This window comes from Geotrypetes seraphini, chromosome 4 (genome assembly GCF_902459505.1).
Source record: "Geotrypetes seraphini chromosome 4, aGeoSer1.1, whole genome shotgun sequence".
NCBI classification, from domain to species: Eukaryota; Metazoa; Chordata; class Amphibia; order Gymnophiona; family Dermophiidae; genus Geotrypetes; species Geotrypetes seraphini.
In genome coordinates this window covers 188,111,207-188,126,592 of record NC_047087.1, presented here as the reverse complement: position 1 = coordinate 188,126,592, position 15,386 = coordinate 188,111,207, and the positions used below count along the sequence as shown (strand labels likewise).

General features: G+C 44.6%; 1 protein-coding gene across 6 annotated transcripts in view; it reads right to left on the bottom strand.

Annotated features, from left to right (window-relative positions):
• The window catches only part of ASCC1 (activating signal cointegrator 1 complex subunit 1), a 155,807-nt gene that overhangs the window by 106,355 nt on the left and 34,066 nt on the right, over positions 1–15,386 (bottom strand). For all 6 annotated transcript variants that reach the window (XM_033942359.1, XM_033942360.1, XM_033942356.1 and 3 more), the window contains 2 exons: positions 11,759–11,895; positions 1,782–1,901 (listed from right to left, as the gene is read on the bottom strand). In XM_033942359.1, the coding sequence (XP_033798250.1) occupies positions 1,782–1,901; positions 11,759–11,895 (257 nt within the window). The remainder of the gene's footprint in view (positions 1–1,781; positions 1,902–11,758; positions 11,896–15,386) is intronic.

Sequence of the window (15,386 nt, the reverse complement as noted above, 5' to 3'; positions counted from 1 at the left end):
TCCAAAAAAGCCATTAGGTGCTTTTTTAGCTCCTCGAAGGCATCGGCAGGCAGTGTGATCGTCGGGCTTAGTTGTACTTGTGCAGGGGATGGTGCCGCCACTATCTTGGCAGGAGTTGATGGGCCTTTTTGACTTTTGTCAGCCTTCGAGAGTTTAGTCTGCATAACGTGTCACCCCAGCAGAAAATAAGAACAGCAGGTAACCTGCAACCTGTCTCAGCTGGCAAAAGCAAGTGTGAGACCCTAGGATTAAAATAGGCAGAAAAAAAAGCAGATAATACAGCTCCAGGGTTGGGAGAGGTAGCTAGAGATGTCCGTTCAGGCTGAATGCATCACGTGACCCCAGCAGATTCTTACAGGCAAAAAAAGCTCCACTTTAACACTCCATTTAACCACAAACGTAGAACAGACGCTGACAATGTGTGCATGCCAGTCACTTATCTGAGCTCATTTGAAGTCATTGCTGGTTTCCAAAAACCCACCTATACTCGATAGCTTTCCAAAAGTGCTCCTTCATCTCCCGACAAAGGACCTTGTTCCGCCAATCAAAAACGACAGTCATGAGTATTGTCAGTGAATGTCTTGTCTTCAATCCCCTGATACAGTTGTTTTTGTTTGGAAAAACAAGTCTCTTGTTGGGAGATGAAGGAGCACCTTTGGAAAGTTATTGAGTATCAGTGGGTTTTTGGAAACCAGCAACGATTTCAATTGAGCTCAGATAAGTGACTGGCATGCACACATTGTCAACGTCTGTTTTACGTTTGTGGTTAAATGGAGTGTTAAAAGTGGAGGTTTTTTTGCCTATAATATGAATTTGCTAGCTATATTTTACCAGTGTAAATTGCTGCCGTTAATGTGTTTGAGACTTTTTTCTCCACTTAAGTGGCCTCCTCAACCTCGGGTGCACAGTTCTTCAGTTTGACACATTTATTAATATATTATTGTGACTGTGAAGATACAAGATGTTGCAATAATCTAGCAATCCAAAAACTAGGGGCTGGACCAGAAGTTGAAATTGCACCCTTTCAAAAAATTTCCAAATATTCTGAAAGTTTTGCATTACTGTGAGGGATTTCTGAACTTTTGTTAATTTGTAGTTGAAAAGTGCAATATTTATCTATAACCTCCCCTAAACTTCAGAGAAGGCATGTTACTCTCTTACTTACTTCCTTACATCAGTTACCAATTAATTTTCGTATCCAATATAAGACTTTGTGTTTAGCCTTTAAGGCCTACCATTTTGGTACTGTCTTCTATTTCTCTAGTATGTTTATTCCACATACTCTATTTCATTCTTTATGTTCTCTCTATGGTTACTGTCTCACTCTCCCTGCACCAAACAGGGCACACTATGAAAGAACAAGAACATCAGCATATTTTTTAGTCCCAAAACTTTGGAATGACCTACCCACATATCAGATTAGAACTATCCTTTTCAAAATGTAAATCATATTTGAAAGCATATTATTTTGAACTGGCATATTTTTTATTTATTTTTTATATCTGATGGATTTATGAGCAATCTCTTCCCTTCCTCACTAAGTTCTTTGATCTGACTCTGATAAGGTGGCATATACAATTAATAAACATAAAACAAACAGTGAAGGAACAGAAGAATGGTCATGATGAAAGAAGTAAGCATATAGATATAAAGAATATTTAAGGTACACTGTACAGTATATTATAGCTTGATCATCAGTCTGCCCAAAAGCTCTCTAGTCACATCAGATATCAGAAATCCTTTTAAATGAAATTAAAGTCAGAGAAGATGACAACACTTACCTTTCAGACCCATCCTTTGTCTGGACTTTTGCATAGAGGACATCTACCATACCAGGGTCATCGTTCATGTATTCTATACCCGATACCTCCACCTGTAGGGTCTTCCCTCCCATAAGCTTCCTGCACATAAATGCAAATTTGTTAGAAATAATATTAATCTGATTTTATAGGAATCAACCAAATTAAAATTAAGAATTAGCCTGGTGGCTCAGTGGCAAGAGATGCACACTGTCAGAAGAATGACCTAGTTCTGATTCCCAAGCAGGCTCCTGATCTCTAGACTTCTGCCCCCTGGGTCAGCCATGGTTATAGATATTGTGGAACCCTCAGGGACAGGGAATCTTAGCCATTGCTCAATGGAAACATCACATGGCTGGAACTGGAACCCATGGTTTCAGGGTTCTGGAGAAACCTTGATGCATAGTTCTAGAACAAAAACTGTTGCTGTATTAACTAAAGTAAGTTGAGGAGGACTATAAAAGATCAATCCCTGGGACCTCCACAGGAAATCTGCAACACGGATAATGTCTGAAGATCTTTAGAAATGCATTCACCAGTGGGGTATAATTTGTTTGAAGAACCTGATTCAATCCACTTGACGGTAACATTATAAGAGGGCAGGGAAGGCATACAGCTGTATATGTATCTATGTGTCTTTGTAAACTAACCTCCCCCAAAAATGTTACACCTATTCAGAGGCAGGAGTAAGTTTGTGCACATATGCCAGCTGAAATCAGCACGTATGTATATTTTACAAAATGCATACAACTGCAACTCCCACCCTACTATTCTCTGTTCTGGGAACAGCAACATTTATATCACATATATATAGGTTACCAATTAGTACAAACAGGGCTTTAAATCACTTAAAATGGCTTCAGCTAACTCAACAATAAATACCGCAGGCTGATTTGACACATATATAGGTTATATGTCTTCCTTCTAAACAGATTTTTGCTTGCTTGACCTTGTTAATAGATGAGGCCAGCACTGGCAACGCCATGCCAAATGATTGGGATTAGCAGCTGCTAAATGGGAGATTGCAGTTCACTGGAAAAGATCTGAATGACTAACTTTTAAAAACTAGATACAAGTGCAATTGTTGGCAGACATGGAAAAACTTACAGATCAACAAAAAGGACGTTTGAACAGAACCTGTGAGGATTGGAATAAAATACTATGGGGGGGCGAGGGGGGAAGAGTTGTAGTTGGTTCACCAAAAGATGGGTGCTGAAGAAACAACAGTACATATCAAATAAATAAATAGAGAAACGTGACAGTGTGAGTTGGAACAAAACAAAAAAACAAATCCAATGCAGTACAAAGTCAAATGACCAAAACAAGGAAAAACTGCAGATATGATGTGCAAAGTATAAAAATCTTGTCTTCATTGGAGAAAATGTAGCATTCCAAAGAAAAGGTTCTCTTGCATGAGTACACAGGACCCAACACGGGACGTATTTCAGAGAACACTCCTTCCTCAGGGATTGTGATAGGCAAATTATGAAATATAAAAAACGATATCCGTATTTTTCGCTCCATAAGACGCACCTGACCATAAGAAGCACCCACCTGTAGAGGAGGAAACCCCCCCCCTAAAAAAATTTCTGAACCAAATAGTGTGCTCTGTACCCTGTCCTCCCTCTGGTGGTCTAGTGGTAGGCTGGGACAGGGTACAGGGCATGTCTAATGATAGGCACATCTAGTGGCAGCCATCCCCCAGCCCTAAGCCAGCCAGCCCCAAGCCCCCAGCCAGCCCCAAGGCAGCCAGCCCCCAGCCACAAGCCAGCCTTCCGTCTACCCAGTCACTACAAAATAAGGAAAGGCTGCTGCCACATGGTGGCCCCATGTGCAGCGGCTTCAGCCTTACTCCATTCCCAGAGCTGCAGGCCTATGTCCAACTCATCACCCCCTCCCGGCCCCCACGCTTTTCTGTACTTACTGATCCGGATCGCTACTGCAGCTCTGCCAATGAAAAAACAAAATGCTGGACATAGGTGGCTGAGCACTCCCGAGAACGGAGGCACTTCACTGGGCATAATGATGCGGTGCACCTGACTCACGCTCCCAACATACTCATGCCACTGGAGCTCCCAAGCCTCACTGTCACTCCCCATGCTGACTCTGCCATCAATGCATGTGCCTGCAAGGACGGAAGCACATTGCTGCCAGGCATCCCGTCTCCGCAACTTGCCCCTGTTTGCCGAAGGAAGAACACTGGATACAGGTGGCTAGGAACTTCCGAGGATGAAGGCACTTCACACACCAGCTCTTTTCCGGCAGTGGCAGAGCGGTTTAAGACACTGGCATGCACTTTTTGCATGCCTGCTTGGCCCCGCGATGCACACCGAATGGCTGCCATCAGTTCTGGCACAACTTCCAAGAGCTGATGGCAGCCATTCAGAATGCAGCGTAGGACTAGGCAGGCACACAAAAATCATGTGCCTGCCTCATGCACCATTCTGCTGCTGCCAGAAAAGAGCAGGGAAACCGAGGCAGGAGCGCGGAAAGCACGCTGGGAACCGGGATGGAAAAAAAAAAAGGTACGGGGTTTTTTGTTTTTTAATATTCGCTCCTTAAGACACACCCTTATTTCCACCCCCTTTTTGGGGGTGGAAAAAGTGCTTCTTATGGAGCGAAAAATACGGTACCGTATTTTTTGCTCCAAAAGATGCACTTTTTCCACCCCCAAAAGGGGGTGGAAATGTAAGTGTGTTTTATGAAGCGAAGATACACATTTTTTAAACCTGCTGCCACCACATATTTTTAAACCCGCCACCACCGCGATATCTTTTAAACCCGTCCGCCCACTCGCTGCAGTTGTCATGGTACCTGGTGGTCCAGCGGCGCACAGGTCAGAAGTGTGGAGATCAGGAGCAAGCTTTCCGTGCTCCCACTTGGGCCCGAGTCGATTTCTGAATGGCTGCAGTCAGTTCTCGTGGGACTCACCATTCAGAAAGCAGCGCGGGGCCAGGTGGGAGCGTGGAAAGCTCACACCTGACCTCCGCGCTCCTGACCTGTGCGCTGTTGGCCAGGAAACACGCTGGACCACCAGATACCAGGACAATGGCAGTGGGCGGGCAGATGGGTTTAAAAGATGCAGCGACGGTGGTGGGTTTAAAATATGTGGCGGCGGGGGGGTTTAAAAGATGCGGCGGCATCAAGTTTTAAAAATTTGTATCTTCGCTTCATAATATGCACTTACATTTATACCCCCTTTTTTGAGCGGTAGAAAAAGTGCATCTTATGGAGCGAAAAATACAGTATACTCCTCCCTCCTTATTCGAGGTTTCGGCACCAGCGTTTGACTATTGTTTTTTTGATCTAGGACCATCCCCTAATGAATCGACCTTACCTGGTGGTCTAGTGGTGACGTGGGGTAGGAGTGATCTTCCTACACTCCTGCTCCATGTAGAACCCTCATCGAAAATGGTTGCTGTGAGTTCCCGTGGTCCCACGAGACTACAACGGGAACTCATGGCAGCCATTTTCGATGACGGCTCTGCATGGGCAGGAGTGTAGAAAGATCGCTCCTGCCCCGCGTCACTGCTACATCACCAGGTAAGGTCTGGGATGCAGGAGGGAGGTGGAGGTGGGTCAGAGTTGGCCCAAAAGTTATTCACGAATTTTCAAAATTCGCCGGCTGGCTCTGCCCCTAACCACTGCGAATACGAAGGGGGGAGTATATATCGTTTTTCCATATTTCATAATTTGCCTATTACAAGAGAGGGGATAAGGCAATAAGTATATAAATATATTTAAACTATATTTAAAAACTGGAGATACCAGGTGCAAAATCAACGCCGACTGAAATGTAAAATGCAAAGTCAACCCCTATTTTAAGGTAGCATAATTTTAATATTTTAGTTGGGGGTTGACTTTGCACTTCACATTTACTGTTGGTTCTCTTCTATATCCAGGTCTGAAAGACAATTTAATTATCTTCCCAGATGATGTAAAAACACAGGCAACCAAATCTTTGGAAAGATTGTACCAAAATCAGATTGAAATGGAAGCCTCTATTTGTAATTTACAAACAGTTGTACAGAATATTGTCCCTTTCATTTGTAAACAGCATATGATTCCTTATGAGTGGGTTATGCACACCAACTCGCGAGTTCCTTGCAGAGGACACGCGTCATTTTCTTCTTTCCGCCCCTTGCCTTTCTAGGCAGTGCCCCCTCTCCTCAGTTTTAACTCTGCAAGCAAGTTGAGAAGATGTCTTTTCATCTGCTCTGCACTAGATTTTTATTTTCAGGTCTTAATCAGCTCTTTTATCAAGGCTTCCTTGTAGTCCTGGGATAGCTCTGCCTGGGAGAAGGGTCAAACATCATGGCATGTAGCCAGGAGGGCCATACTTTTAAAAGAAGTACCTGCCTGGCTGGCCTGCATATTTGAGAGCTTGAAGTCAGGTCCTCTGGGAATGGTGCTCGCCCAGTGGCATTGGAGCGCAGGCTGATTTGACCCTTTGACTGGCCAGGAGGCAAGGTGGAGGTCGGCTCTGTTGTCATCCCCCCCCCAAAGAATCATGTGGAAGAGTAAGAGGTTGAGGGTTTCAGGTTTCCAAAACCTGAATAAAAAGCAGTCCGAAGAGACAAGCCGCTTGAGTCACCCTTTGCTTCTCTGAGGCAGAAATACCTTCTCCATTTCCAGCTGCTGTGAGAAGCTGGTTCAGGCAAAGCACATGGCAGATCTGTTAGTGCAGTTCAATACTGACTATGCAAAAATCAGGTTGGGTCTGAAATCAGCAAAACTAAGGGTTTCTGAGAGTTTCCCAAGGGTCCCCCACCTCTATAATCCTATTTTCAGTAATTCTGCACTTTTGTTTTTGCTCCCTTGGGCCATTTTTTTGGTGTTAAAACGCTGCTGCGGCAGCCATATTGGATTTCCCGATTTTATTTTAAAAGCCTACTTCTGCCTCAAATTGCTTCGATTTTGGTGGAAATCAATTATTATGGATATCAGAGAACATTCAACTATATTGTAAAATGCTGGGGGGACACAAACGCTTTTAATGCAGACAGATACAATGTTAGGAGAAACCTCACTGGCTTGAAAACCCTCCTCTTCTCAAATTACTTTTCTATGATAATGTTCAACATAAATATCAACATTTAGATTTTCTTATGTGAGAGTGAATATCTTAAAATCTCTTCTCTTCAAATATTAGTCAACATAGTCCAACGTCCTCAGAAAAAACTCTGAAGTTTACTTATCTCAACTCATGTTCAATCCATCAAGACACTTGTAAGTTTCAGCCAAAGCAGACAACGGCCAGCCTGCATTTCAGTGAAGCTGCATCAGGGCAAACCAGGCTTAACTGCAACCAATTTTGGCACAAATTCTCTGTGCTCAGGTGGCAGTAGTGCTGCCCAATTCACGATTTGAATTGGTTCACCGATTCACTTCGGGTAAATCGATTTGAATCGATTTAAAAAAATTTTTAAAAATCGGCTTTCCGATTCGGACCCTTTCCCCTCGCCCCCTAAAGCAGGAGCGGCAGCGCTGCTCTTGCTGGCTGGCCGCTGCCGCACCTGTTTTATAGGGGGAGGAGGGAGGGTCAGTCGGGAAGTGCTGCAGTCTGGTTTCCCTCCTGGCCTCCCTGAAGGACTGTCCCCCCGAAAGACTGCCCCCCCCCGAAGGACTGCCCCCCTGAAAGACTGCGCACCCTCCCCCCGGGAAGGCCTCCGTGTTGCTCCTGGCCTCCCCGAACCGTTTACCTTATTGCTGGAGCCTGTAGCCGAAGATCGCGGTTACAGCGTCTTTGTGCTCTGAGCTATTTCCTCTGCTGCGGTCCCACCCTCCTCTGACGTCAGAGGCAGGATCGCAGTGGAGGAAACAGCTCAGAGCACAAAGACGCTGTAACATAGTAAATGATGGCAGATAAAGACCTGAATGGTCCATCCAGTCTGCCCATAAGTTATACTCATTAAAAAATATATGATTAGATTAACTTGTCTCTTCTTTGATATTTCTGGGCCGGAGACTGTAAAGTCTGGTATCGTCCTAGGTTCCAAATGCTGAAGTTGCCGTCCAAGCTCACTCCAGCCTATCCAACCATCCCATTGTTTGCAGGACATCTGTAACCGCGATCTTCAGCTACAGGCTCCAGTAATAAGGTAAACGGTTTGGGGAGGCCAGGAGCAACACGGAAGCCTTCCCGGGGGGGGATGCGCAGTCTTTCAGGGGGCAGTCCTTCAGGGGGGGCAGTCCTTCAAGGGGTGGGACAGGCCTTCAGGGGGAATAGGTAGGCCTTCAAGGGGGGGACAGGTCTTCAGGGATTGGGGTACAGGCCTTCAGGGGGGAGGTGCAGGCCTTCAGGGGGGGCCCTGGTGTAGAAGTACACGGAGGGAGGGAAGGGGGGTTCAAAGAGATGTGCATATGCTGGACTTTGGGAGGGGAAGAAATAATGGGTCTAAAATAGAGGAGAGGGAGAGAGATGATGGACAATGGGATTTAGGGAGGGAAGGAACAGAAAGGGAGAGAAGTTGGACACAAGGGATGGTGGAGAGAGGGGATATAGATACTGGATAGGAGGGTAGTTGGGAAAAGAAAAGGACAGATGGTGGACTCTGGGGTGGTGGGAAGGAGGGAGAGATGCTGGATGAAAGGGTAGTTAAGAAAAGGTAGATCTGTGGAGGGAGACAAAAAAAGGTAAAGATGCCAGATTTCCGGGTGAGGGAAGGGAAACGGAAGGGGAGGACAGAGATGGCAGATGAATGGTTAGCATGCAGAAAGAAGAAAGAAGGAGACCCTGGCAAGCAAGTTATCAGAAGACAACCAAAGCCTGGGACCAACAAGATTTGAATAATGACCAGACAAAATGTAGAAAAACTAATTTTATTTTCCGTTTTGTGATTACAATATGTCAGATTTGAAACGTGTATCCTGCCAGAGCTGGTGTTAGACCGAAAACGTGGGTTAGGATTTAAGAGAGAGAGGAAAAGTGTTTTTTGTTTGTTTATTTTGTTTACACCACAGCGCCAGTGTGGTTAGGAGAAGGCAAAGGGGGTGAAGAGGCTATAAAATAAACCAACCAGGATGTTTGAAAAAAAAAAAAAAAAAAAAACAAACACCCAATTGGGTAGGAAAATCAAATCGAATAACCAATTCAGTTGGCTGAATCGAATCAAAAATTTTTTTCCTGAATCGGGCAGCACTAGGTGGCAGGCTGGCAAATATGCATGCAAGTGCATACATCTGTACGCTCTCTCTTCTTCCCTTCCTTCATCTGTCCCTGAACTCTCTCATCTGCCTTTTATCTACCTATAAAGAGATTTCATTCCTCCTTCTCCCCCATCTCAATTTTCAGTCTCCATTTTCACCTTTCAGCTCTTTATCAATTTTTCATTTGTTTGTTCTCTCCTGTCTTATTACCCACCTTGATCTCACTGCTTTACCAGCCCCTTACTTCCCCCCCCCCCCACCTCCATCTTTCAGCCACTTTCTAGTTCTCTATTTCCACCACAGGAACTGCTCCAATGCAGACAGGAAATCATCAAGCTCTTGCCACTGTAAAGGGTGAGCCAGCAAAGCAGGCTTTTGGTGCCCTGTGCTAGTGCTTCACAGTTTGCTCTTTAAGCTAGTCCTGAGATAAAGTGAAGCCTATTCCTCAATATGTACTTCTTTTCTGCACTTTTGATTAACATAAGAACATAAGAAGTTGCCTCCGCTGAGGCAGACCAGAGGTCCATCTCGCCCAGTGGTCCGCTCTCGTGACGGCCCATCAGGCCCACTGCCTGAACAGTGGTCTCTGACTAATTTTACAGATTACCTCTAATCCTATCCCTATAATCTTACCTCTACTCTTATCTGTACCCCTCAATCCCTTTGTCCTCCAGGTACCTGTCCAGACCTTCTTTGAAGCCCTGTAGCGTGCTTCTGCTTATCACATCTTCCGGTAGCGCGTTCCATGTGGAAGTCGCTCGGAGGAAGGAAAGGTGAGTAGTGGAGTCACTCAGGGTTCGGTGCTGGCGCCGATCCTGTTCAATATGTTTGTGAGTGACATTGCTGAAGGGTTAGAAGGAAAAGTGTGCCTTTTTGCAGATGATACCAAGATTTGTAACAGAGTAGACACTGAAGAGGGAGTGGAAAATATGAAAAAGGATCTGCAAAAGTTAGAGGAATGGTCTAATGTCTGGCAACTAAAATTCAATGCAAAGAAATGCAGAGTAATGCATTTGGGGATTAATAATCGGAAGGAACCGTACGTATATGCTGGGAGGTGAGAAGCTGATCTGCACGGACAGGGAGAGGGACCTTGGGGTGATAAGTGTCCGAAGATCTAAAGGCAAAAAACCAGTGTGACAAGGCAGTGGCTGCTGCCAGAAGGATGCTGGGCTGTATAAAGAGAGGCGTAGCCAGTAGAAGGAAGAAGGTGTTGATGCCCCTTTACAGGTCATTGGTAAGGTCCCACTTGGATATTGTGTTCAGTTTTGGAGACCGTATCTGGCGAAGGACGTAAGAAGACTTGAAGCGGTCCAGAGGAGGGCGACAAAAATGATAGGAGGCTTGTGTCAGAAGACGTATGAGGAGAGACTGGAAGCCCTGAATAAGTATACCCTAGAGGAAAGGAGGGACAGGGGAGATATGATTCAATCGTTCAAATACTTGAAGGGTATTAACGTAGAACAAAATCATTTCCAGAGAAAGGAAGATGGTAAAACCAGAGGACAATTTGAGGTTGAGGGTTGGTAGATTCAAGAGCAATGTTAGGAAATTCTACTTTACGGAGAGGGTGGTGGATGCCTGGAATGCGCTCCCGAGAGAGGTGGTGGAGAGGAAAACGGTGACTGAGTTCAAAGAAGCGTGGGATGAACACAGAGGATCTAGAATCAAAAATATTAAATATTGAACTAAGGCCAGTACTGGGCAGACTTGCATGGTCTGTGTCTGTATATGGCCGTTTGGGGGAGGATGGGCTGGAGAGGACTTCAATGGCTGGGATGGAGTAGGTTTTAACGGAGATTTCAGCAGTTGGAACCCAAGCACAGTACCGGGTACAACTTTGGATTCTTGCCAGAAATAGCTAAGAAGAAAAAAATTTAAAAAATTTAAACTGAATCAGGTTGGGCAGACTGGATGGACCATTTGGGTCTTTATCCCTTTATCCCTCTTTCTTGGAATTCCTCAAACCCTAATACCACCAGATCCTCCCACAAATTAAAACTATCCTCCCCCTCGCTAAAAGGCATTTCCCACACAGGAAAGCTAGGGACCTCCCTCCACTTCAAAATCACTGAGCTCTGGAACAACCTTACCTCCCCTCTTCGGAACTTGAGCTCTCTCCAAGTTTTCCACAAACATCTGAAAACCTGGCTTTTCTCAAAAAATGTAAGTCTCCTTCCAACTTAGGAATCAAGAAAACTCTTATATCTTGGCATCCCAAGTCCTCTAAATTTTCTTCACACTTCTACCTCTAACCCTCTGTTGTAGTTCCTTCCTATTTCTCCTACTGTAAACCGCGTTGAGCTCTATGAACGTGGAGATGATGCGGTATACAAACCTAAGGATTAGATTAGATTAGATTAAATATGCCGTCATCTACTATGTTACTATGAAACTCCAGACCTCAATCTGCTTTTAGGTTCTGTGCATAGAACAGGAAGCAACAAAGTCTAAATTTGGCTCCTAGAACCTTCCTACTGCATCTTCCTATGTCAATGATCAAAAAGTGGAAAATATGTCTTTGGTGATAAAATTAAAAAAAAAAATCAGTAGATTAAATTAAAGTCCACTGTACCATTTACCATGCACACTACAAGGTAGAATTGCTGTGGATGATCGAGGAAATCAGATTCTTCCTTCCCAGAGACATTTTAGGAGTTATCTTTAACTTTCACAGTACAACAAGGACCTACATTACTAATATTTAATTCAGGAGGGAATGCTTAAGTTATCTTGAGAGACCAAAAATGGCTAACAGTAACAGGAAGCTATGATAAGCACTCGGAGGATGAAGGTTCCTCTGCACTCACTCAGCGAAGTCCTCCTTGCAGCTCAGTAGAACTTCGCATGCTCGCTGCACCTCCTGCTCACTCAGCAGCACCAACGTTCCAATGGTCAGGTGTAACTTTGCTGGGTTTTGAAAGAGGCTGCCATCTACTCCCCAATCCTGTGTACAGGACAAAGGAAAAAAATACAGCATGAATCTGTAGAGAAGACATGCACTATTTAATATAGTCCAAAGTGAAGAGAGAATCTGTAGAGAAGACAGACATGTAAAAACTAGCTCAACCTATAGGTCTCTTAGAATATCCATTCATCACTTTCCTATTAGGGACACATTTTTTAAGGCCACCAAACAGCTCCTGGGATAGGCACATGGGATCTCTCGGAGAGAGAAAGAGATAATGGTTACTGTGGATGAACAGACTAGATGGGCCATTTGGCCTTTATCTACCATCATGTTTCTATGTTTCTATTAAAGGTTATGACTCAAAGCCTTGTTGAAACAGGAAAGCTTTCAGCAACTTCCAAAGCTAAATAATTTTTTCATTTTACATAGCAACTCTAGGAGCATATTCTATCATTGTGCACCCTCTATATAAAGCATCTCTGTTTTATAATCTTCTAGTCTAATATGTCTAAAGGATAAAACATCCAGCAGATATTTCTTTGCAGACCTTAATGTATGCAGAGGGCAATGAACTCTCAAAGCTGGGGGACATTTTTTTTTGTGTGTATAATATTTCTTTATTAGGCAAAACCAACAGCAGACATCAACAAGAAAGAACAGAAACACATCTGCAAAGCAATGACACCCGCCCAAACAAGGCAGGCTACAAATACAAATCAGCAAGGCAGCAAAAGACAGATGGCAAAATGTCAGTATATGCCCAATACAGGAGTTTATATTAACCCTCAACAAATCCCTCCCCAACAAAAAACATAGCAACTAGCGAATACAGTACAGACTAAAACCCAAACCCCCCCCCCCGACCTGTGCGGTGGTCAGAAGAACCTAGAAAAATGTAGCAAGAGACAAAACTGGATATTAGTGCACTCTAGACAAGTGAAATAAAAGAAACAGACATAGGAAGCCAAGCTCCCTGGCAGAAGCAGAGGAAAGAAAAGAAAAGCAAAAAGTACCTGAGAAAGAAAGAAGAAAAACGATAGAAGGAAAAAAGATAAAATGCCCACAATAAAGGACTGTGCATAGAGAGAGTCATCACCCAACCCACTACAATAGCTCTGTATCTTAGGAATTTAACAAAAGACTCCTCGCACTATGGGGAAGAGACAGCCAATACACTTCCCAAACATCCTGAAATTTGGTCCAAAGGCTCTCCATTCGCACCCCTGCTGCTCTTCGTTCCAAAAGGGCTAAATCATAGAGGGATAACTGCCACTGAGAGAAGAAGGAGCAGTAGGCATCCGCTAAGAAACCAAAATGACTTTCTTAGCCAAAAGGAGAGCCTTGAAAACCAATAGCCTTTGCCCAGCAGAGCAGCATCTAAGATCAACGCCATCATAAAAGAGCATTAGTAGGGATACTAGCAGGCAGCAAAGGACACAGGGAGGCCAAAAAAGCCCACACCTGCATCCAAAAAGCCTGCACCAATGGGCAGGCCCAAAACATGTGGCCCAGGGTAGCAGGGCTCAAAGGGCACTTGGGGCAACAGGCATGCGGGGCAAAGCCAGCGCGATGAGCTCTCCACGGAGAAATAAACGCTGTATGCAAAAATTTATATTCCTGCTCCCTATGGAGCATGCTAGAGGAGATAGTTCGGAGAAGAACAAAACAGTGAGAAAGCAACGTCTGCATGATAGAGCACCCCAAATCAGTTCTCCAGACCCCAGCTAACAAGTCGACCCGCTCAGTCGACACCTGAAACTGCAAGGCAGTGACAAAGAAGCAACGACGTGGTGCATAGTCCTCCCACAAAGCCAAACTCTGGCCCAGACTCTGTGCTTTCGAAGAGCTTAAGTATGTCCTATCAAGGCTAAGAATATAATGGCGAAGTTGTAGATATCCATAAGCATGCACCCGATCTAACGTGTATAGGGATACCAGCTCGGCAGCAGAGAGGAGAGTCCCCTGTTCAGTAAGAACGTCCCCCACCCTACGAACCCCATGGGCATGCCATATCTGAAAAATCTGATTATCGCTTCCTAGACTAAAATGTAAGTTCCCCACGAGAGGTAGCATATGAGAAATATTAAAATTGAGATGCAAGTGTTTACAAAGCATTTTCCAGATAATCATCATGTAGGTACCAAACCACGTGCCTCCTCTGAGAAGAAGCCAACTGAGCAGAGGGGGCATGCAACAAAAACAACCCGGAAACGGGAAACAAAAAGTCCTTCTCCACCAAAAAGGTCAAGAAGGAAGAACTCTCCAGACACCAATCCCGAACCTGTTGCATACCACAAGCCAAATTATAAGCTCGGAGATCCAATAAACCAACCCCCCCCCCCCCCCCCCGATCCTCTGGTAACATCAGAACGCAAAAGGACAAACGAGATCTCTTCCCATGCCACAGAAAAACCCTCAGGACACGATATAACACCTCCAAATCTAGGCGGTGAATCCAAATCGGTAGGGTCTGTAACTCTGTAACAAATAGAGCCATCGAGGAACAATCATCATGTTGTATAGAAAGATGCGACCCACAAGGGATACCAGTAGAGAACCCCATAAACGTAAGCTCTCAATAGGAGCAAGGGCCTTACATTGATCTCATATAGTTGCGCTAGCGACGAGGGAATATGGGAACCCAAATATTTCACTTGTTGAGAAGCCTCTTTCAAAGGGAAATCAGACCATAAGAAAGGTATATGTAAATGTACAGGCAACGCTTCTGACTTAGAGACATTGAGTTTAAGACCCGAGAGTGCCCCAAATGTCCAAAACAACTCCAATAATAAAGAAAGGTTGGGTACCGGATCTGTCAGAATAACCATGATATCGTCCGCAAAAGCCATACAACGCAAAGAGGAACCCCCCACTTCCACTCCTGTGAGTAGAGAATGATTACGAATCTGAATCAATAAGGGTTCCAAAAATAAGATATAAAGTAACAGAGACAGGGGACAGCCCTGCCGGGTGCCCCTCTGTAAAGAAAAAAACGGAGAAGAAGCCCCATTGACAGACACGGCTGCTACAGGATTAGAGTAGAGGGTACGAAGTGCTCTCATGTAGAACCCGTCCACCCCATAGCGTTGTAGAAGAGGAAACAGGAAGGCCCATTCAACCCTATCAAAAGGCCTTTTCGGAGTCAAAACTAATAACCAACGCAGGCATTCTCCGAGAATCTGAATGTGCTAGAGCTAGTAACAGCTTTGTAACATTATGGCCCACCTGACAGCACTTCACCAAACCCACTTGATCCACCCCCACCAGAGAGGGGACAACTGGGGCCAACCTATCAGCTAAGATCTTTGCTAAGATTTTGAGATCAACATTGATAAGAGATATGGGCCGATAGGACTCCACCAAGAGAGGATCCTTACCCGGTTTAGGCAATACAGTTATCATTACATTACATTAGGGACTTCTATTCTGCCTATACCTTGCAGTTCAAGGCAGATTACAAAAGAGCTAATTGGACATTTCCAGTGAAGTTACAACAGTTTTGGTTTTGTTTTTTTTTTTTTTTGGGT